The 25,797-nt window shown below is 38.6% G+C and overlaps 1 protein-coding gene across 1 annotated transcript in view; it reads right to left on the bottom strand.

Moving 5' to 3' along the window:
- Nucleotides 1–25,797, bottom strand: part of LOC137437736 (polycystin-1-like protein 2) — a 262,258-nt gene that overhangs the window by 216,702 nt on the left and 19,759 nt on the right. Inside the window, exon 3 of the mRNA XM_078766376.1 lies at nucleotides 4,922–4,992. Within this exon, the coding sequence (XP_078622502.1) occupies nucleotides 4,922–4,992 (71 nt within the window). The remainder of the gene's footprint in view (nucleotides 1–4,921; nucleotides 4,993–25,797) is intronic.

The following is a 25,797-nucleotide window of genomic DNA, read 5'->3' as shown; positions in this document are numbered from 1 at the left end:
TGGACGGTGAGTGTCACAATCTTGCCAACAGACACCAGCATCTGGTCAACGTCGAGTTCACCAACACCTCCACGAGTCTCGGGTCTACCTCCACGAGTCTACGATACACCTCCACGAGTCTACGATACACCTCCACGAGTCTACGATACACCTCCACGAGTCTACGATACACCTCCACGAGTCTACGATACACCTCCACGAGTCTACGATACACCTCAACGATGCTACGATACACCTCCACGGGTCTAGGATCTACTTCCACGAGTCTAGGATCTACCTCCACGAGTCTATGATCTACCTCCACGGGTCTAGGATCTACTTCCACGAGTCTAGGATCTACCTCCACGAGTCTCGGATCTACCTCCTCGAGTCTAGGATACACCTCCACGAGTCTAGGATCTACCTCCACGAGTCTAGGATCTACCTCCATGAGTCTAGGATACACCTCCACGAGTCTAGGATCTACTTCCACGAGTCTAGGATCTACCTCCACGAGTCTCGGATCTACCTCCACGAGTCTAGGATACACCTCCACGGGTCTAGGATCTACTTCCACGAGTCTAGGATCTACCTCCACGAGTCTCGGATCTACCTCCACGAGTCTAGGATACACCTCCACGAGTCTAGGATCTACCTCCACGAGCCTAGGATCTACCTCCATGAGTCTAGGATCTACCTACACTGCTAATTATACCCCAAGTTATTGTGCAGGGTGGGACGAAACGAGCTCTGTTGTACAATGTCTGCATCGGTGGGTGATATTGGATATGCGTCCGCCTGCGTTCGATGTCAACCCACTGTTTACGTTTGATCTCGATTAAAGGTCACATGACAGAGGTAAAACCTCAGATGTTTCAAACTCGAGTTATGATCTGCAAAAATATTTTCAAAGGGCACAAGTCCTGTTACACCCAAAAATTTAATCTGTCCATCTTTGCACAGCAGGCCATTGTGGTATCAAATTTGGTTGTTGTTGTATCACTTCGGACAGTTCTCTCGAACAAGCCCGTGACACAAAGACGGCGGATCGATCTCCCAGAAACGACCCAGAGATCCCCCACATCGAGGATGGTGTGACCCACCTTCACGAAGTCAGGGCCACGTCAGAGTTGGAGAAAGAGAGAAACAGGGACAAGAGGGAAAGGGACGGTCCATGCGGACCAATCGGCACTCTGACCCTAATAAAGCGCTGACCTGACGAATCCGGGCAGCAGGACAGAATGGGGAAGATTTTGCCCCCGAATTGCATTGGGGGGAGGAGGGGGAAGGGTTCGACCACCATGAAGAAGCATCCGCGATATTTACTGTCACGTTTGATGGAAATCCCTTCTCTCGTCCACAAGTTGTGGTAACCAAGATTTTAAATTAAAGATCACATGACCATGGTCCCTTTGACCTTTTCAACCCAAAATCGAACCAGTTCATCTTTGCATTACAGTTCATACCAATTTTGTTATCATACCAATTATTACAGTTCATACCAATAAGCCAATCCTTCCTTAAACAATCCTTAAAACATTGCTTCAAAAAGGGGACCGAAAAACAACAACAACCACGGTCCCAGAAAAAGGCCAACCACCGCTTTGCGGGGAAAAATGGCCTCTAAAGGTGTTTTTTTTTTTTGTACCAATAAGCCAATCCCATAAGCGGTTATTCTGGAAAAACGAAAGTCTGGTACGGACCGACAACCGGACGGACAACCGTCCTGCAGAGGCATAAAAACGTGCACTGTGTACTAATTTTAATAATAAAATGCTCACTATCACCTTGCTGTTCTACCTGAGCTAATTAATTGCTGATTAATTATACCTGAGATTTTTCAAGTACATTGCTTGATCTTGTGCGTTATTCTGTCTGTCTGTCTGTCTGTCTGTCTGTCTGTCTGTCTGTTTGTCTGTCTGTCAGTCAGGCGCCTACAGGTCACAATTTTCAACCGATCTTTACGAAATTTCACCAAATGGTAGAGTTCATCATAAGCAAGAAGCTTATTGTTTTTGGGATAAAAAGGTCAATAGGTCAACATAGGCCAAAGTTCACCAACTTTATCGAATTTCTAAAATCCTCAATTTTCATCCGATTGCCTTGAAATTTTAAGAAGATTTGTGCTACTTGAGCCGTGGACATTCAGAATTTTCGCATACATCGAAGCCTGCATCTTTGCGTATTGACACGACGGTGAATAAACTATCATGCGATTTACTTCAGCTGTGTGCATTATTATTATCTATGGATTCATACTTATTGTATCAATGGATTATCATGTATTCATACAGCCGACCATAATACCAAGCTTCCCTACTCTACATTCACTACGCTATCCCTGGTCAGCATGCGGTCCCCAAATGCATCTGGAGGCATTTTTAGTGTCGCCCCCTTCATCCGTTGTTTCCCAGACAACCAGGAAACGTCGTCAATAAGCAGTATCCCTTCCATATGCCAAGCGTACCCATTTTCGAGAGGATATCTCTGATGGTTTCGAAAATACTTTGGGTTAATTTCGGAGAAATTCATTGAATTTTACAGTAGGTACATACGGCAAAAGTACATTTTTTACATTTCCGCTGTATGATGCGCACGTAAGTAAGAGCCTTCACAACTGACAGGGCCACAGAACCTTGGGAGGTCTGTGCCTAGCATAAATTCCTAGGCTGAATTATATGTACTGACGGAGATACCAGGCCGCAAAGTCGGCACCGGAGCTAAAAACCCTCCTTTTTGACTCTACATGACCTAGTTTGATGTGGTCGTTCACGGAAACTGGCAGGATTTCAGAGTTAAACTTTTAACACAAGGTCAGGCATGTTGTATACAATAAAAAAAATGTATAGAAATCGTAGTCTCACGAGTTCGGAACGAAACTCATTTTTTGGGCTCTATTTCAGGCCTCAGCTTGAGGCCTAATGCTAGTATCACAATAAGTAAAGACACCCTTATAAATCCCATCATCATCATCATCATCATCATCATCATCATGTAAACAATAAATTTCTTTTCTTTCAAACAATTTCAAGAAAGTTTTTGTTTGTTTGTCTGCGCAAGCTAATCTCCTGAACGGTGAAAGATAGGAGGAAACCTCTAATACAAAAAATGTCGGGACGGGCCCCGGGAAGGTTTTAGGCCATGTGGCGAGACTGGTTGAAGCCCACCTTGGCCGGGCTGGGCCCATTTCGCAATTAAAAGCTGAGCTGAATTATAGTAGTCAATCTTCTACGGCCGCGAGTAAAAGCTGAATTATAGTCGTAAGGCCTATGTACAGAAGATTAAATTCATACAAAAAGAACCCGGGCACCGCCGGGTGCATTCAGCTAGTCTACTATATAAGAGAGATGTTGGTCTGTGTGTGTGTGTCTGTGTCGCCATTTTTCTCAGAGATGGCTGACGGACCTTCGTCAAACTTTCAGAGGTTCATCAGTGAGTTCCTGGGAGTGTTTTAGGCCAATATAAATATATAATGAAAAAAGAAAGTTTGTTTTTTTGGATTTCGCTCGATATCGCTCGATAGTGCCTAAATCGCTCGATAGTGCCTAAGCCTTTTTAAAATTAATGACTGTTATATACAAGTATTCATTAGCAAAAATAAATACAAAACAATCACCAGACATTTGAACACACATAAATCAAACAATTCCGGAAGTGTACGAAGTTGGTAGTAAGGCTTCTTCTTCTTCCTGATCGGCATCACACTTGACTCAAACTTGATGAACGCCACATTCACCAGCATATATTCAACGAAAAGGTGATTAACCCCATACCTCTCCTGCCTCCGTCCCCTCCCCTCACCCCTCTCTCCCCTCCCCTCACCCCTCTCTCCCCTCCACCCCCTCGCCCGCCTCCCCCACCCGGCAACGCCGGGTACTTCTGCTAGTCTACTATATAAGAGAGCTGTTGGTCTGTGTCGCCATTTTTCTCAAAAATGATTGAACATATCTTCATCAACCTTTCAGAGGTTCATCAGTGAGGGCCTCGGGGTGTTTTAGGCCAGAAAAAAAAAAAGGATTAAAAAATAAATAAATAAAATAATATCGCTCTATAGTGCCAAAGCCTTTTTGATTAATGACAGTTATATACAAGTACACATTCGCATAAAAAATACAAAACAATCACCAGACATTTGAACATGAATCATAAAACATTTCTGGAAGTGGTGGAAGTTGGTGGTCAGGCTTCTTCTTCATCCTGAATATCATCATACTTAACTCGAATGTGACAAACGGCACATTCAGCAGCAGATATTCAACGAAAAGGTAAAATGATGATTTGACATTTGTGATGGATTCTAATTTGGATGTAATTGCTTTTCCATTATATTTGCCCTCATTTCAAATATGTTAATGCTTATTTTTCGCTTGAGCATCGCCGGGTACTCCAGCTACAAACGCTGATGTACTTTACTCGGGGGTACAAATACAAATAAAACTTTGGCTGGGGGTAACATAAGCGATGTGGCCGCGGCCTCATTCGGTGGTGCGGGGGACCGGGAGAGAGGCGTAAATTCTCTTTGTAAATGTGTACTGTGTAGCACCACCTGGTTATGGTGGCAGGAGGGTATTATAATTTCCTTTTTTACCTGGGCAACACTGAGGTCATGAAGCAGTCTTTGCATGGGAAAAAATTGCTCCTTCCCTTCCCCCTCTCCCCCCAAAACGAAGGGGCCTGTCAAAGCACCCTCCCTCCCGCCCCCGCCCCCCCCCCCCCCCCCCGGCAACGCCGGGTACTCCTGCTAGTTAACAATAAGTAAAGACACCAATATAACATCATGTAAACAGCATCATAATAAGTAAAGACACCTTTATAAAGCCCATCATCATCATCATCATCATGAACATCGTCATGTATATCGAGCTTTGCAATTGTCGAAACAAAATCATCTGACGTTCCAATGCTTTTGGCAATAACATCTATCGGGTTAATAATGTCTTACTTGGTTTGCATTCAATTGTCCTGACTCATTTGTCCAACTTGATAACAGATTGCCTGTTATATTTGTCATTCCTGAAAAGAAAGAAATGTGAAGAATTCTCATGAATGAAGACAAAGTAACAGAAAGTAAAAATGCACACCTAACATACAGTAATTACAGAAAAAGGCACAACAGTAGTTCTTTGCTTGAATTAGCAACTACTTTGTCATCACCTGACTCCACTATCAATATCCCAATATTCCCGTATTAATTTTCTGTTACCAAAATCTTACCATTTGTTTGTAAAGTTTTAATGTAATATAAACCATGAGAACTTATGATATACATTATATATCAATTTTAAAGATTTCTGTGTTATAAACCATAAGAACTTATGATATACATTATATATCAATTTTAAAGATTTCTGTGTTATAAACCATGAGAACTTATGATATACATTATATATCAATTTTAAAGATTTCTGTGATATAAACCATAAGAACTTATGATATACATTATATATCAATTTTAAAGATTTCTGTGATATAAACCATAAGAACTTATGATATACATTATATATCAATTTTAAAGATTTCTGTGATCTTACTATAATTCACCAAATGTCCGTCTGTCTGTCTGTTCGAATGTACCGTAAAAACTGCTGAACCGATCGCAAAGATATTTTGTGTGGGTAATCCTGGGATCTCCAGGAGTAAAATAAGCTATTTAGTTTTCCCAATATCAGCTTTGGTCTCCAGCATTCTCAGGTTTGGACTCCCCGCATAACATTCGCGTTCGCATAATGTTCATTGTGACGATGTTCTCATTGTGACGATGTTGTGACGATGTATGTGTTCACGGTAGTGTTTGACGTGAGGGTGTGAACGTAATTTCGTAATGTTTTTCGTTTCGTAATCCTTTAATGAATGTTTAATGTTTAATGAACGTTTAATGTTTGGTGAACGTTTAATGCCCTTCGATGTCCGGGACCGCAAGCACTCTACACTGGACGGGCCAGCTTGTACCTTGCCCTTTGCCGTCAGGCTCGGGTAAACCGCTGAGCCCCATCCGTGATAGGGACTGGGGCTTGAGACAGTGTCCCACGAACGAGGAATTCCCAGTAAGCGCGAGTCATCAGCTCGCGTTGATCAAGTCCCTGCCCTTTGTACACACCGCCCGTCGCCGCACAAACATCACAATGAAACACAATCACAATTCACATATTCGTGCAATTCGAGACAAGGAACTTTTATGAACAATGTCGTCTATCCTGAAGTTCTAAGCTAAAGAAGAGGTACAAAATAATTCAATTATTTTCCCTAAAGAAAAGCGTACAGTTGATATCACGATTTGAAACACGATGGAATAATATTTACCGATATGAACAGTGATGTGGCTTTTATTGAAATTCTAAAGATACTGTTTTGATTTTGATGATTTACGTGCGATATGATTTGATGGATGTTTATATGAATCGTTTAAAGTAAAAAAAATTCTGCCTTCAATTTCTGATATTTTGCCTTTTCATTTCAGCTTCCCAATTGAAGGCCTGTCCGTAGGGCGGGTACCGTTGCTAGTATAAACAATGCGAACTTACAATATACATTATATATCAATTTTAAAGATTTCTGTGATATAAACAATGTGAACTTACAATATACATTATATATCGATTTTAATGTTTTACTGTAATATAAACCACGTGAACTTACAATATACATTATATATCAATTTTAAAGATTTCTGTGATATAAACAATGTGAACTTACAATATACATTATATATCAATTTTAATGTTTTACTGTAATATAAACCACGTGAACTTACAATATACATTATATATCAATTTTAATGTTTTACTGTAATACAAACCATGTGAACTTCCAATATACATTATATATCAATTTTAATGTTTTACTGTAATATAAACCACGTGAACTTACAATATACATTATATATCAATTTTAAAGTTTTACTGTGATATAAACCATGTGAACTTCCAATATACATTATATATCAATTTTAAAGATTTCTGTGATATAAACAATGTGAACTTACAATATACATTATATATCAATTTTAAAGATTTCTGTGATATAAAGCATGTGAACTTACAATATACATTATATATCAATTTTAAAGATTTCTGTGATATAAACAATGTGAACTTACAATGTACATTATATATCAATTTTAATGTTTTACTGTGATATAAACCATGTGAACTTACAATATACATTATATATCAATTTAAAAGATTTCTGTGATATAAAGCATGTGAACTTACAATATACATTATATATCAATTTTAATGTTTTACTGTGATATAAACCATGTGAACCTACAATATACATTATATATAAATTTTAAAGATTTCTGTGATATAAAGCATGTGAACTTACAATATACATTATATATCAATTTTAAAGATTTCTGTGATCTATCTATAATTCCACTAATCTCTGTCTGTGTGTGTGTGTGTATGCGACCGCTGTTTCTCGACAACTACCGGTCCGATATACTTGAAACTTGCCAGGTATATTGCTGGGGACCCGAGGATGTGCCTTTTCAAGGTTTGAAATTAATCGGACAAGTAGTTACCGAGTTATGGCGATTTAGCTGTTCGCCGTTCGCTTTGGCGTTGCGAATGGACCAAACCATTTCATGTAAATAGAGGGGGGGGGGGGGGGGGTTCTGTGGTCGTTGCGAATGGACCAAACCATTTCATGTAAATAGAGGGGGGGGGGGATTGTCACCGTACTTGCAAGCCGTTCGCCGTTCGCTTTGGCGTTGCGAATGGACCAAACCATTTCATGTAAATAGAGGGGGGGGGGGGATTGTCACCGTACTCGCACCCACGTACCCACGTACCCACGTACGGGCATTGCACCCACGTACGGGCATGCCCTAATATAAACAATGTGAACTTACAATATACATTATATATCAATTTTAAAGATTTCTGTGATATAAACAATGTGAACTTACAATATACAGTCATGTGAAAAAGTAAGGACACCCCATGTAAAGTTTTGACTTTTTCAACATATTTCAACATACAGCTATTTGATCTTCATCTATCTATAATTCCAGTAATCTCTGTGTGTGTGTGTGTGTGTGTGTGTGTGTGTGTGTGTGTGTGTGTGTGTGTGTGTGTGTGTGTGTGTGTGTGTGTGTATGCGACCGCTGTTTCTCGACAACTACCGGTCCGATATACTTGAAACTTGCCAGGTATATTGCTGGGGACCCGAGGATGTGCCTTTTCAAGGTTTCATATTAATCGGACAAGTAGTTACCGAGCTATGGCGATTTCTTTACCAAACTCCGCAAGCCGTTCGCTTTGGACCAAACCATTTCATGTAAATAGAGGGGGGGGATTGTCACCGTACTCGCAAGCCGTTCGCTTTGGACCAAACCATTTCATGTAAATAGAGGGGGGGATTGTCACCGTACTCGCAAGCCGTTCGCTTTGGACCAAACCATTTCATGTAAATAGAGGGGGGGGGATTGTCACCGTACTCGCAAGCCGTTCGCTTTGGACCAAACCATTTCATGTAAATAGAGGGGGGGGGATATAATTTTAGATATATATATAGTACGGGCATGCCCTAGTCTCTATATAATTCCAGCAATCTCTGTGTGTGTGTGTGTGTGTGTCTGTATGCGACCGCTGTTTCTCGACAACTACCGGTCCGATATACTTGAAACTTGCCAGGTATATTGCTGGGGACCCGAGGATGTGCCTTTTCAAGGTTTGAAATTAATCGGACAAGTGGTTCCCAAGGTATGGTCACCGTACTCGCAAGCCGTTCGCTTTGGCTTTGCGAATGGACCAAACCATTTCATGTAAATAGAGGGGGGGGGTTCTGTGGTCGTTACTGCCACGTGGTTTCAAAGTTTTTTTTTGTTGTTGTTGTTTGCACGCATGTTTTTTTGCACGCACGTACGGGCAAGCACGTACGGGCAAGCACGTACGTGCGGGCACGCCCTAGTTTCAACAATATCGATAGATAAAGGTGATATAATATAACAAATATCATGAAACATTTACATTTTATAGTCCATTGTATAATTTAAATAAACATAAATGCAAATTTCGCATGTGGAAAAAGTAAGTACACCCTTGGCTCGAATAGGTGGTATTGCCCCCTTTGGCAGAAACAACCTCAAGTAGGCGTTTCTTATAACTGTCTACCAGTCTCTGACATCGACTGGGAGAAATTTTTGCCCACTCCTCCTTTCAGCTGTGCGATGTTTGAGGGGTTTCTTGCATGCACAGCTTGTTTGAAATCCCCCCCACAACATCTTGATTGGATTTAGATCCGGGCTTTGACTTGGCCATTCCAGAACCCTCCATTTCTTTCTTTTGAGCCATTCCTTGGGGGATTTACTGGTGTGTTTAGGGTCATTGTCATGTTGCAAGGTCCACTTTCGGTTGCGCTTCAACTTTCCGACAGATGGCCTCACATTGTCCTCAAGCACTCTCTGGTACAATGAAGAATTCATTGTGGATTCTATGATGGTGAGCTGCCCAGGCCCTGATGCAGCAAAGCTGCCCTAAACCATAATATTTCCACCACCATGCTTTGCAGTTGGTATCAGTTTCTTGTGGTCAAATGCTGTCTTTGGTTTTCACCAAACATGTCTTCTGGTACTGTGGCTAAATAGCTCTACCTTTGACTCATCTGTCCAGAGCACATTGTTCCAGAAGTGATGGTCTTTGCCGAGGTGTTCATTGGCAAACTTTAGTGTTGCCATGATGTTCTTTCTGGACAGCAAAGGTTTCCTCCTGGCACACCTCCCATGCAGATCAAATTTGTGCAGCCTCTTTCTAATGGTAGACTCGTGCACTTTGACATCAACAGTGGCAAGAGCTACCTGTAGGTCCCGTGATGACATTCTGGGGTTCTTCGAGACTTCTTTCAGCATCTTGCAGTCTGCTCTCGAGCTCAACTTGCTGTGGCGGCCTGGCCTGAACAAGTTGGCAGTTGTTTGGAACCTTCTCCACTTGTAGATGATCTTCCGGACAGTCGAATGATTGATTTCAAATTGTTTGGAGATATTTTTAAATCCCTTCCCAGACTTGTAGGCATCTATAACCTTCTTTCTGAAGGCCTCAGAGAGCTCTTTTTATCTTGGCATGGTAACGCCGCACACTTCATCAACAAAGAGCAAACCAAACTAAATGTCTGAGGTTTAAATAAGACAGGTTCCTCCAAGATCCTCTCTAACGATGTTCTAATCATTTGCACCTGAGCTGGTGCACCTGATTCTAATATTAGGTATTTGAAGTAGTGATAAATGTTGGGGTGTACTTACTTTTTCCACATGCGAAATTTGCATTTATGTTTATTTAAATTATACAATGGACAACAAAATGTAAATGTTTCATGATATTTGTTATATTATATCACCTTTATCTATCAACATTGTTGAAATGAAGATCAAATAGCTGTATGTTGAAATATGTTGAAAAAGTCAAAATTTTCCATGGGGTGTACTTACTTTTTCACGTGACTGTACATGATATATCAATTTTAAAGATTTCTGTGATATAAACCATGTGAACTTACAATATACATTATACATCAATTTTAAAGATTTCTGTGATATAAACCATGTGAACTTACAATATACATTATATTTCAATTTTAAAGATTTCTGTGATATAAACCATGTGAACTTATGATATACATTATATATCAATTTTAAAGATTTCTGTGATATAAACTATGTGAACTTACAATATACATTATATATCAATTTTAAAGATTTCTGTGATATAAACAATGTGAACTTATGATATACATTATATATCAATTTTAAAGATTTCTGTGATATAAACAATGTGAACTTATGATATACATTATATATCAATTTTACTTAAGATTTCTGTGATATAAACCATGTGAACTTCCAATATACATTTTATATCAATTTTAAAGATTTCTGTGATATAAACAATGTGAACTTACAATATACATTATATATCAATTTTGAAGATTTCTGTGATATACACAATGTGAACTTACAATATACATTATATATCAATTTTAAAGATTTCTGTGATATAAACAATGTGAACTTACAATATACATTATATATCATTTTTAAAGATTTCTGTGATATAAACCATGTGAACTTACAATATACATTATATATCAATTTTAATGTTTTACTGTAATATAAACCACGTGAACTTACAATATACATTATATATCAATTTTAAAGATTTCTGTGATATAAAGCATGTGAACTTACAATATACATTATATATCAATTTTAAAGATTTCTGTGATATAAACAATGTGAACTTACAATGTACATTATATATCAATTTTAATGTTTTACTGTGATATAAACCATGTGAACTTACAATATACATTATATATCAATTTAAAAGATTTCTGTGATATAAAGCATGTGAACTTACAATATACATTATATATCAATTTTAATGTTTTACTGTGATATAAACCATGTGAACCTACAATATACATTATATATCAATTTTAAAGATTTCTGTGATATAAAGCATGTGAACTTACAATATACATTATATATCAATTTTAAAGATTTCTGTGATATAAACAATGTGAACTTACAATATACATTATATATCAATTTTAATGTTTTACTGTGATATAAACCATGTGAACTTACAATATACATTATATTGTGGCGTGTGGCGGACACGAAGTGCGGTGCATCGGGGAAAGCCTCGGGAGCCTCGGGAGCCTCGGGAGCGGCAACCGCGCCAAGACTCGCCTGCGTGTCCAAAGCCGCATCGTATTTGTCGGCCTCGGCAGCGAGCACACGGGGTTCCGTTAACGCGGAACCAGCCAAAGCGAGGCGGACTCGTGCTGGAAGCTGGCGTCGAAATAACGTCTGGAATAGAGCGTTCGGGGTTTCGTCGCCCATGAGTGCCAGCATATGGTCCATACGGACTGACGGTCGCGTGTCCCCGATCTCGGGGAGGTCCAAGAGGCGATCGGCCCGTGCGTCCACCGTAAGGCCGAACGTGGCGAGGAGGAGACGCTTGACCGCCTCGTACTTGCCGTCCGCAGGTGGATCCCTTAGGACCGATATGACGCGGGTGGCCGTGCCGGGCCCGAGGGCGGCTACCACGTGGCAGTACATGGTCTTGTCCACCATGATGCCTCGAAGTCGGAACTGGGTTTCCACCTGCAGGAACCAAACTTCGGCTTGTGACTCCCAGAATTCGGGGAGCTTGATGGAGACCGCGTTGGTAGCCATTGTTGCGGCGGTTTCGGGTAGTCAGCGACGGCTGGCTCGAATGTCGGAGGTCACCAATGAAGCACGCGGTGCTACGCGCGCGACTTGCTACCAAGGCGGAAGCGGACAACGCGGTAAGTTTAATGTTCTTTATTCAAAGAGGTCACTGTAGCACTGGCCCGCTCCGGGCTGCGCGCCCGGTGTATATCCTGAGGCCACGCCTACCACTGAGGCGTGGCCGCCACCCACTTGGTGCGCGGAATGATGTCACCACGCCAGTGGGCTTTCGTGTCCGCCACAATATATCAATTTTAAAGATTTCTGTGATATAAAGCATGTGAACTTACAATATACATTATACATCAATTTTAAAGATTTCTGTGATATAAACCATGTGAACTTACAATATACATTATACATCAATTTTAAAGATTTCTGTGATATAAACCATGTGAACTTACAATATACATTATATTTCAATTTTAAAGATTTCTGTGATATAAACCATGTGAACTTACAATGTACATTATCTATCAATTTTAAAGATTTCTGTGATATAAACCATGTGAACTTACAATATACATTATATATCAATTTTAAAGATTTCTGTGATATAAACTATGTGAACTTACAATATACATTATATATCAATTTTAAAGATTTCTGTGATATAAACCATGTGAACTTACAATATACATTATATATCAATTTTAAAGATTTATGTGATATAAACAATGTGAACTTATGATATACATTATATATCAATTTTAAAGATTTCTGTGATATAAACCATGTGAACTTACAACATACATTACATATCAATTTTAAAGATTTCTTTGATATAAACCACGTGAACTTATGATATACATTAAATATAAATTTTAAAGATTTCTGTGATATAAACCATGTGAACGTACAATATACATTATATATCAATTTTAAAGATTTCTGTGATATAAACAATGTGAACTTACAATATACATTATATATCAATTTTAAAGATTTCTGTGATACAAACCATGTGAACTTACAATATACAGTCATGTGAAAAAGTAAGGACACCCCATGTAAAGTTTTGACTTTTTCAACATATTTCAACATACAGCTATTTGATCTTCATTTCAACAATATCAATAGATAAAGGTGATATAATATAACAAATATCATGAAACATTTACATTTTATAGTCCATTGTATAATTTAAATAAACATAAATGCAAATTTCGCATGTGGAAAAAGTAAGTACACCCTTGGCTCGAATAGGTGGTATTGCCCCCTTTGGCAGAAACAACCTCAAGTAGGCGTTTCTTATAACTGTCTACCAGTCTCTGACATCGACTGGGAGAAATTTTTGCCCACTCCTCCTTTCAGCTGTGCGATGTTTGAGGGGTTTCTTGCATGCACAGCTTGTTTGAAATCCCCCCACAACATCTCGATTGGATTTAGATCCGGGCTTTGACTTGGCCATTCCAGAACCCTCCATTTCTTTCTTTTGAGCCATTCCTTGGGGGATTTACTGGTGTGTTTAGGGTCATTGTCATGTTGCAAGGTCCACTTTCGGTTGCGCTTCAACTTTCCGACAGATGGCCTCACATTGTCCTCAAGCACTCTCTGGTACAATGAAGAATTCATTGTGGATTCTATGATGGTGAGCTGCCCAGGCCCTGATGCAGCAAAGCTGCCCTAAACCATAATATTTCCACCACCATGCTTTGCAGTTGGTATCAGTTTCTTGTGGTCAAATGCTGTCTTTGGTTTTCACCAAACATGTCTTCTGGTACTGTGGCTAAATAGCTCTACCTTTGACTCATCTGTCCAGAGCACATTGTTCCAGAAGTGATGGTCTTTGCCGAGGTGTTCATTGGCAAACTTTAGTGTTGCCATGATGTTCTTTCTGGACAGCAAAGGTTTCCTCCTGGCACACCTCCCATGCAGATCAAATTTGTGCAGCCTCTTTCTAATGGTAGACTCGTGCACTTTGACATCAACAGTGGCAAGAGCTACCTGTAGGTCCCGTGATGACATTCTGGGGTTCTTCGAGACTTCTTTCAGCATCTTGCAGTCTGCTCTCGAGCTCAACTTGCTGTGGCGGCCTGGCCTGAACAAGTTGGCAGTTGTTTGGAACCTTCTCCACTTGTAGATGATCTTCCGGACAGTCGAATGATTGATTTCAAATTGTTTGGAGATCTTTTTAAATCCCTTCCCAGACTCGTAGGCATCTATAACCTTCTTTCTGAAGGCCTCAGAGAGCTCTTTTTATCTCGGCATGGTAACGCCGCACACTTCATCAACAAAGAGCAAACCAAACTAAATGTCTGAGGTTTAAATAAGACAGGTTCCTCCAAGATCCTCTCTAACGATGTTCTAATCATTTGCACCTGAGCTGGTGCACCTGATTCTAATATTAGGTATTTGAAGTAGTGATAAATGTTGGGGTGTACTTACTTTTTCCACATGCGAAATTTGCATTTATGTTTATTTAAATTATACAATGGACTACAAAATGTAAATGTTTCATGATATTTGTTATATTATATCATCTTTATCTATCAACATTGTTGAAATGAAGATCAAATAGCTGTATGTTGAAATATGTTGAAAAAGTCAAAATTTTCCATGGGGTGTACTTACTTTTTCACGTGACTGTACATGATATATCAATTTTAAAGATTTCTGTGATATAAACCATGTGAACTTACAATATACATTATACATCAATTTTAAAGATTTCTGTGATATAAACCATGTGAACTTACGATATACATTATATTTCAATTTTAAAGATTTCTGTGATATAAACCATGTGAACTTACAATGTACATTATCTATCAATTTTAAAGATTTCTGTGATATAAACCATGTGAACTTACAATATACATTATATATCAATTTTAAAGATTTCTGTGATATAAACTATGTGAACTTACAATATACATTATATATCAATTTTAAAGATTTCTGTGATATAAACCATGTGAACTTACAATATACATTATATATCAATTTTAAAGATTTATGTGATATAAACAATGTGAACTTATGATATACATTATATATCAATTTTAAAGATTTCTGTGATATAAACAATGTGAACTTACAATATACATTTTATATCAATTTTAAAGATTTCTGTGATATAAACAATGTGAACTTACAATATACATTATATATCAATTTTGAAGATTTCTGTGATATAAACAATGTGAACTTACCATATACATTATATATCAATTTTAAAGATTTCTGTGATATAAACCATGTGAACTTACAATATACATTACATATCAATTTTAAGGATTTCTGTGATATAAACAATGTGAACTTACAATATACATTACATATCAATTTTAAAGATTTCTGTGATATAAACCATGTGAACTTAAATATACATTATATATCAATTTTAAAGATTTCTGTGATATAAACAATGTGAATTTACAATGTACATTATATATCAATTTTAAAGATTTCTGTGATATAAACAATGTGAACTTGCAACATACATTATATATCAATTTTAAAGATTTCTGTGATATAGACAATGTGAATTTACAATGTACATTATATATCAATTTTAAAGATTTCTGTGATATAAACCATGTGAACCTACAATATACATTATATATCAATTTTAAAGATTTCTGTGATATAAACAATGTGAATTTACAATGTACATTATATATCAATTTTAATGTTTTACTGTGATATAAACTATGTGAACTTACAACATACATCATATATCAATTTTAAAGATTTCTGTGATATAAACTATGTGAACTTACAATATACATTATATATCAATTTTAAAGATTTCTGTGATATAAACCATGTGAACTTACAATATACATTATATATCAATTTTAAAGATTTCTGTGATATAAACAATGTGAACTTACAATATACATTATATATCAATTTTAATGTTTTACTGTGATATAAACCATGTGAACTTACAATATACATCATATATCAATTTTAAAGATTTCTGTGATATAAACTATGTGAACTTACAATATACATTATATATCAATTTTAAAGATTTCTGTGATATAAACCATGTGAACTTACAATATACATTATATATCAATTTTAAAGATTTCTGTGATATAAACAATGTGAACTTACAATATACATTATATATCAATTTTAAAGTTTTACTGTGATATAAACCATGTGAACTTACAATATACATTATATATCAATTTTAAAGATTTCTGTGATATAAACCATGTGAACTTACAATATACATTATATATCAATTTTAAAGATTTCTGTGATATAAACAATGTGAACTTACAATATACATTTTATATCAATTTTAAAGATTTCTGTGATATAAACAATGTGAACTTACAATATACATTATATATCAATTTTAAAGATTTCTGTGATATAAACAATGTGAACTTACAATATACATTATATATCAATTTTAAAGTTTTACTGTGATATAAACAATGTGAACTTACAATATACATGATATATCAATTTTGAAGATTTCTGTGATATAAACCATGTGAACTTACAATATACATTATCTATCAATTTTAAAGTTTTACTGTGATATAAACAATGTGAACTTACAATATACATTATATATCAATTTTAAAGATTTCTGTGATATAAACCATGTGAACTTACAATATACATTATATATCAATTTTAAAGATTTCTGTGATATAAACAATGTGAACTTACAACATACATTATATATCAATTTTAATGTTTTACTGTGATATAAACTATGTGAACTTACAACATACATCATATATCAATTTTAAAGATTTCTGTGATATAAACCATGTGAACTTAAATATACATTATATATCAATTTTAAAGATTTCTGTGATATAAACAATGTGAATTTACAATGTACATTATATATCAATTTTAAAGATTTCTGTGATATAAACAATGTGAACTTGCAACATACATTATATATCAATTTTAAAGATTTCTGTGATATAAACCATGTGAACCTACAATATACATTATATATCAATTTTAAAGATTTCTGTGATATAAACAATGTGAATTTACAATGTACATTATATATCAATTTTAAAGATTTCTGTGATATAAACAATGTGAACTTACAATGTACATTATATATCAATTTTAATGTTTTACTGTGATATAAACTATGTGAACTTACAACATACATCATATATCAATTTTAAAGATTTCTGTGATATAAACTATGTGAACTTACAATATACATTATATATCAATTTTAAAGATTTCTGTGATATAAACCATGTGAACTTACAATATACATTATATATCAATTTTAAAGATTTCTGTGATATAAACAATGTGAACTTACAATATACATTATATATCAATTTTAAAGATTTCTGTGATATAAACAATGTGAACTTACAATATACATTATATATCAATTTTAAAGTTTTACTGTGATATAAACCATGTGAACTTACAATATACATTATATATCAATTTTAAAGATTTCTGTGATATAAACCATGTGAACTTACAATATACATTATATATCAATTTTAAAGATTTCTGTGATATAAACAATGTGAACTTACAACATACATTATATATCAATTTTAAAGATTTCTGTGATATAAACAATGTGAACTTACAATATACATTATATATCAATTTTAAAGATTTCTGTGATATAAACCATGTGAACTTACAATGTACATTATATACCAATTTTAAAGATTTCTGTGATATAAACCATGTGAACTTACAATATACATTATGTAATGAAATCGTCATCCAAATTACGACACTGATGTTATTCGCCTCATGGCCGCTACGCGACCCTTTCTCGGTTCCTATATATATATATCAGCGCGGACAGGCGATGCAGATCCGTCACCACGATGTAACCCTAGCGATGTACCTCTAGAGCTTCTCTGGGCTTCCCTTAGAAAGGTAACGTGTCTGCAATATGTATCAAAGCTTTTATAGTCATACAGCCTGTCCGCACCAGTATTCACCTGTATGTATTATTAATACCATGTTTATTGGTTTCTCTCTAGATGATGTTGAGAACGAATTTCGATTAAACCTACTTTGGGTTGCTGTTGAATCTTGATTTTCACAACACTTAATCGTTATTCCTCTCCTGACATCGCTCCTGCACTGCTTGCCTCGGAGAAGAATGCCCAGCGGAGGACCCGTCGAGCTAGCTCCAGCAACGGAGCTCCGACTACTCTCACTGCCGGCCTGCCTCGAAAGACGGGACGTCGCAAGCCTTTTCGCGGGACCGCGTCGACAAAAGCGACCTGCTCTCATGAGACCCGAACGCCAGAGCAGGCGTGACGGACTCCGGCTCGATGCCTGGAGCACGATGCTACTGGGCAACGTCCCGCGGTTGAGACCCCGTCGGAACGACGGACCCGCTTGGAGCCGCCGGCCTACCCGTCCGGTCGCAGCTCGGAAGCACTAACGGCTCCGTCCGAGGGATTCATCCTGGATACGCGTGCCTCGGCCCGAGTTGAGATTCCTACGCGAGTGATCACGTCTCCCATGTCGGCTATGCCTCCACACGGACGGCACACTCCGACCACTCACTACTCAGTGGCCCATCTACTCCGAGTCACATCTCTCTCTCACGACCGGCTCCACTCCGACCACTCGCTACTCTGTGGCCCATCTCCTCCGCGCGAACGCGCGCTGCTCGTCGGAATCACGCCGTGCCTCTCACGACCGGCTCCACTCCGACCACTCGCTACTCTGTGGCCCATCTCCTCCGCGCGAACGCGCGCTGCTCGTCGGAATCACGCCGTGCCTCTCACGACCGGCTCCACTCCGACCACTCGCTACTCTGTGGCCCATCTCCTCCGCGCGAACGCGCGCTGCTCGTCGGAAGCACGCCGTGCCTCTCACGACCGGCTCACCCCGACCACTCGATACTCGGTGGAACCACCTCCTCCACGCGAATCGACGTGCACTGCTCCCATCGCGTGCTACTACTCTGGGAGGCCCGCGATCCCATCCTGATTCCGATCACCTCCTACACGTGGCACCCTTCGCGTGGCACCGCACCGTCGCTGGAAGGAATCACTACAAATGCACGACGCGCCAGTTGCGCGCGCCGCCTCTTCACTGGATGGACCCCTTTGCATGCGGTTCCTCTCGCGGGCACTCTGTGAGGCCGGCTATTCTGATCGCGGCCCTCTCTGCGTTGCCGGCGATTCCTCGCTGCTCGTCGGATCCCCTCTTACACGCGCATCACGCGCCGCACCGTCGCTGGATGGAATCCCTACTATGCACGACGCGCCCGTTGCGCGCGCCGCATCTTCGCTGGATTCCTCTCGCCGGCCCCACTGAGTAGGGGATCGCCCGGAAACGCCTCAATGGAGGCTCGCTTGGGCCCCGGCGAGGACTCGTCGCAGCACGGACGAGTTTCTATGGACGTCGAGCGGGACCTTCATAGCCTTTCACGACACACGGGCATATGCTTCTAATGGTTGATCGTATACCTGACTACCATGTGTATTCTATAAGTGATCGTTCTTCTTCGTCCTTTGTTTTACTTGATCAAACGGCGTATGCGTTAACCACCTGCGACCATTGTAAAAATGCTGTGCATGGAATGTATGTGGACCGAATGCTTTCATTCTTTTTTTACACCCCGCGTTTCACCCAATTATTTAATTCGATAAGCTGTTGGATTGCGTCATATTGCGTTTATGTAGTGTTGGTGTAGAGCAGGCTTGTCGGACTGAAAGGCCTCCTCTTCATCCTTCATGCTCGATGCACCTCATATGAGATGCTACTTCAGGGCGTTGTATGTGATCGCTCCTTAGACCCGACAGCCAGGCAGGCGGGGCGCTGCTTCGGGTCGTGCGGTCTGTCGCTGCCGGGCTTGCTCGCCATCTCGACTCGGCGTGCTCGCCCCTCGGCTCGGCGGGCTCGCCCGCTCTGGATCAACGGGAACGGGCCGAGACGCGGCTTTCGGTTTCCCTCGTACGCGGTGCGCCCTAGATGATGCTTTCGCCGTCGGCCGGGTTCGTGTGCCGTGTGCCGATCTCGGGCTCGCTCGGGTGCTGCTGCGCGCGAGACGTTGGATTTCGGTGTGCTGCTTTGCTCCGTCTGGGGATGCCGCTCGGCTGGAGCTCGCCGTCAAACCCGCCCGACCTACTTGATGACGTCATCGACTGTATCACGCGTACGCTTTACAGCATCTTAGACGCGTTCGCTTCGCGGCGTCATTTGCGTAATGGCGTGCTTCCCGCGGTCTCATCGGGGATTCGTTACCTTTCTATGTACTAATTGTCCTTTACGTCACGACGTGTACAACGTACCGCGGCGCTCCCTCAGGGTCACCGCGGTGGGAGTACACGGTGACCTCGTGACATTGAGCGTCGCGCCCGACTCCCTCGTCGCCTGCGCATGTAACGAGGACACTGTACTGCGTGCTCGTCCTTGACTCTGGGCTCGTTGTTATCGGACAGAGCTCTTGCCTCGTAGTTCGAGACTGCGAGACACCTCGTCTGATTCCGTTCCCCTATGCCCCAGTCTGACTGTGACTCAGCCTGACCCAGACTGTGAAGGTCGTCTGTCTTCGGTATGCAGCGCACTGCAGTCACCTCTTTAACAGATGTTTTGTCTACCTCGTTATTCTTGCGGTTTGTGGATAGTATGTCCTAGGGATATGACCATGTTGCTAATCTGCCGCGCTCCCGTGAGGTCGCGCTGGTCTCACTGGGTACACCGTGACCCATGGCCCCTGCGACCTTTTGTTTTCTCGACATGGCCCATCCCTGTGATCGGGCCACCTCGACTCTTGTGGGGACCCGGGAGGTTCTTGTTGCTCGCCCGGGTGGCGACTCCCTCCTCGCCCCTTGTGGGTTAGTTATGCGATGCGCCAATTGATTAGACAATATTTTGTGATAATTTTTTATTGATTTTAAATATACAATTAATCAATCAAATAGAGTACACCTCTCCCTCCCAATGCAGCCTCAATGAGCTGCACTGCGGCATTGCGTCCGTGGATGGACGATCCAACCGCGGTCCGGCTGGATCCGTGCCATGCCACGTTGGCGTTACCTGGATGGATCGGTCGGACATCCGGGATGGCCAATCCATCCGGGCCTTCTCTGTGCCATTGCGTCCGTGGATGGTCGATCCATCCGCGGTCCGGCTGGATCCGTGCCATGCAACGATGGCGTCAACTGGATGGATCGGTCGGACATCCGGGATGGCCAATCCATCCGGGCCTTCTCTGTGCCATTGCGTCCGTGGATGGTCGATCCATCCGCGGTCCGGCTGGATCCGTGCCATGCAATGATGCCGTCAACTGGATGGATCGGTCGGACATCCGGGATGGCCAATCCATCCGGGTCATCTGGCGTGACAATCATGGCAATCAATCATAACGATCCGGGACGACGCTGGGACAAACATGGTTTGTCCAGCCGGAACTCTCTCGGTCTGCCGATCTTCTCCGATCCGCGTGACAATCATGACAATCAATCATAACGATCCGGGACGACGCTGGGACAAACATGGTTTGTCCAGCCGGGACTCTCTCGGTCTGCCGATCTTCTCCGATCCTCCGCGCGCGGTGCAGATGGACAAGCTTGCCATAGGCATCCCGGCGGTCCTGCGCGCTTCGCTGGAGAGGCGCGTTTCGACCGTTTGTGCGTCGTCGTAATCGGCCATGCCGGTCGTCCAGGCAGCCTTCAGAGGCCGCTCGTGACTCGTGCGATCGCTGCCAACGGTAGATTCGCGTGCCACTACATGCGCTTGTACTGCGTATGTACCCTTGGGAGCCAGGGCGGGTACAGACCTACTGTAATGGTCTTCTTACTTACTGTTATGGTTTACTGAATTACACATCTGCCACACCGACATCTGCCTGTAATGCGTTGCTTTGCATCGTATGGCCAGTCGCTCTTCGTCATGGCACACCTTATGTAATGAGTTGCGAATCTCAAAGGTACACCTTATCCATCTAGCTACTGAGCCGTTTCTCACTGTTCAACGAGGTACACTTATCTACTCAGACTACCCCACAGGAAGACTACTACTACCCACGGCTCAACGTCTTCTCCCTGGGATGACCACTGCATGCTCGGTCCGATATCTTCTTGACTGGGACTTCCTCCAGATGTAACACATCGCCATGTCATGTGACCAGATCCTCAGTTCTGATTGGTATACGTTTGAGGGGACATACATACATACATACATACATACAGATGGACCAGCACTGTTCTTGACGGCATTGCCCAATGGGCTACGCCATAAACATTAAAGTACCATACATAATAATAGTTTTCTATTCGATCGCAGAGGTAGATGTATACATACAATTCATCCATCATCTCTAATTATCATGAGGGCTATATCTATAGCTGGAGATTGATTGCTAACCGGGCTAACTGGCTGAAATGCAGTAACCCTGCCATCGGGATTGATGGCCCCTTGGACGTTCGACCGGCAGTGACATCTTTCCAATGTATTTCGTTCTTTGCATTCCTATGTATTCCTCTGTATGTGTCTGCTGTTCTTCACCGCCGAGTTTGGATCTAAGCGCGGGGAGAATGTAATGAAATCGTCATCCAAATTACGACACTGATGTTATTCGCCTCATGGCCGCTACGCGACCCTTTCTCGGTTCCTATATATATATATCAGCGCGGACAGGCGATGCAGATCCGTCACCACGATGTAACCCTAGCGATGTACCTCTAGAGCTTCTCTGGGCTTCCCTTAGAAAGGTAACGTGTCTGCAATATGTATCAAAGCTTTTATAGTCATACAGCCTGTCCGCACCAGTATTCACCTGTATGTATTATTAATACCATGTTTATTGGTTTCTCTCTAGATGATGTTGAGAACGAATTACGATTAAACCTACTTTGGGTTGCTGTTGAATCTTGATTTTCACAACACATTATATATCAATTTTAAAGATTTCTGTGATATAAACAATGTGAACTTACAACATACATTATATATCAATTTTAATGTTTTACTGTGATATAAACTATGTGAACTTACAACATACATCATATATCAATTTTAAAGATTTCTGTGATATAAACTATGTGAACTTACAATATACATTATCTATCAATTTTAAAGTTTTACTGTGATATAAACAATGTGAACTTACAATATACATTATATATCAATTTTAAAGATTTCTGTGATATAAACCATGTGAACTTACAATATACATTATCTATCAATTTTAAAGTTTTACTGTGATATAAACAATGTGAACTTACAATATACATTATATATCAATTTTAAAGATTTCTGTGATATAAACCATGTGAACTTACAATATACATTATATATCAATTTTAAAGATTTCTGTGATATAAACAATGTGAACTTACAACAAACATTATATATCAATTTTAATGTTTTACTGTGATATAAACTATGTGAACTTACAACATACATCATATATCAATTTTAAAGATTTCTGTGATATAAACAATGTGAACTTACAATATACATTATATATCAATTTTAAAGATTTCTGTGATATAAACCATGTGAACTTACAATATACATTATATATCAATTTTAAAGATTTCTGTGATATAAACCATGTGAACTTACAATTTACATTATATCAATTTTAAAGATTTCTGTGATATAAACAATGTGAACTTACAATGTACATAATATATCAATTTTAAAGATTTCTGTGATATAAACCATGTGAACTTACAATATACATTATATATCAATTTTAATGTTTTACTGTGATATAAACCATGTGAACTTACAATATACATTATATATCAATTTTAAAGATTTCTGTGATATAAACAATGTGAACTTACAATATACATTATATATCAATTTTAAAGATTTCTGTGATATAAACCATGTGAACTTACAATATACATTAAATATCAATTTTAAAGTTTTACTGTGATATAAACAATGTGAACTTACAATATACATTATATATCAATTTTAAAGATTTCTGTGATATTAACCATGTGAACTTAAAATATACATTATATATCAATTTAAAGTTTTACTGTGATATAAACAATGTGAACTTACAATATACATTATATATCAATTTTAAAGATTTCTGTGATATAAACCATGTGAACTTACAATATACATTATATATCAATTTTAAAGATTTCTGTGATATAAACTATGTGAACTTACAATATACATTATATATCAATTTTAAAGATTTCTGTGATATAAACAATGTGAACTTACAATATACATTATATATCAATTTTAAAGATTTCTGTGTTATAAACAATGTGAGCTTACAATATACATTATATATCAATTTTAAAGATTTCTGTGTTATAAACAATGTGAACTTACAATATACATTATATATCAATTTTAAAGATTTCTGTGATATAAACAATGTGAACTTACAATGTACATTATATATCAATTTTAAAGTTTTACTGTGATATAAACCATGTGAACTTACAATATACATTATATATCAATTTTAAAGTTTTACTGTGATATAAACTATGTGAACTTACAACATACATTATATTTCAATTTTAAAGATTTCTGTGATATAAACCATGTGAATTTACAATATACATTATATATCAATTTTAAAGTTTTACTGTGATATAAACTATGTGAACTTACAACATACATCATATATCAATTTTAAAGATTTCTGTGATATAAACAATGTGAACTTACAATATACATTATATATCAATTTTAAAGATTTCTGTGATATAAACCATGTGAACTTACAATATACATTATATATCAATTTTAAAGATTTCTGTGATATAAACCATGTGAACTTACAATATACATTATATATCAATTTTAAAGATTTCTGTGTTATAAACAATGTGAGCTTACAATATACATTATATATCAATTTTAAAGATTTCTGTGATATAAACAATGTGAACTTACAATATACATTATATATCAATTTTAAAGATTTCTGTGTTATAAACAATGTGAGCTTACAATATACATTATATATCAATTTTAAAGATTTCTGTGATATAAACAATGTGAACTTACAATATACATTATATATCAATTTTAAAGATTTCTGTGATATAAACCATGTGAACTTACAATATACATCTTATATCAATTTTAAAGATTTCTGTGATATAAACAATGTGAACTTACAATATACATTATATATCAATTTTAAAGATGTTTGTGTTATAAACAATGTGAGCTTACAATATACATTATATATCAATTTTAAAGATTTCTGTGATATAAACAATTTGAACTTACAATATACATTATATATCAATTTTAAAGATTTCTGTGATATAAACCATGTGAACTTACAATATACATCTTATATCAATTTTAAAGATTTCTGTGATATAAACAATGTGAACTTACAATGTACATTATATATTGTTACGGACACGACTTAGATGTTGCTTGACCGAGCGGAATGGCCGCCGTGTTCGCACAAGTTAACCGATTACACTCGAACGTTGGCCGAATCGCGCTACGCTAGATCAATAATAATAATAATAATAATTCATTTATTTTGTATAGCGCTTTTCCAGAAGCCCAAAGGCGCTTTGACAGAGTGGAAAACATAATGCATAACAATACATGAAAACAACAATTGCAAAAAGACAAGAATCAAGAAAACAAACAGCAGCGATATATGGCATATATATAAGACAAGAATCAAAAAGACAAGACAA

This window comes from Myxine glutinosa, chromosome 12 (assembly GCF_964187855.1).
Source record: "Myxine glutinosa chromosome 12, kmMyxGlut1.1, whole genome shotgun sequence".
Taxonomy (NCBI): domain Eukaryota; kingdom Metazoa; phylum Chordata; class Myxini; order Myxiniformes; family Myxinidae; genus Myxine; species Myxine glutinosa.
The sequence above is the reverse complement of the archived record's forward strand: the minus strand, read 5'-3'. Positions and strand labels throughout refer to the sequence as shown.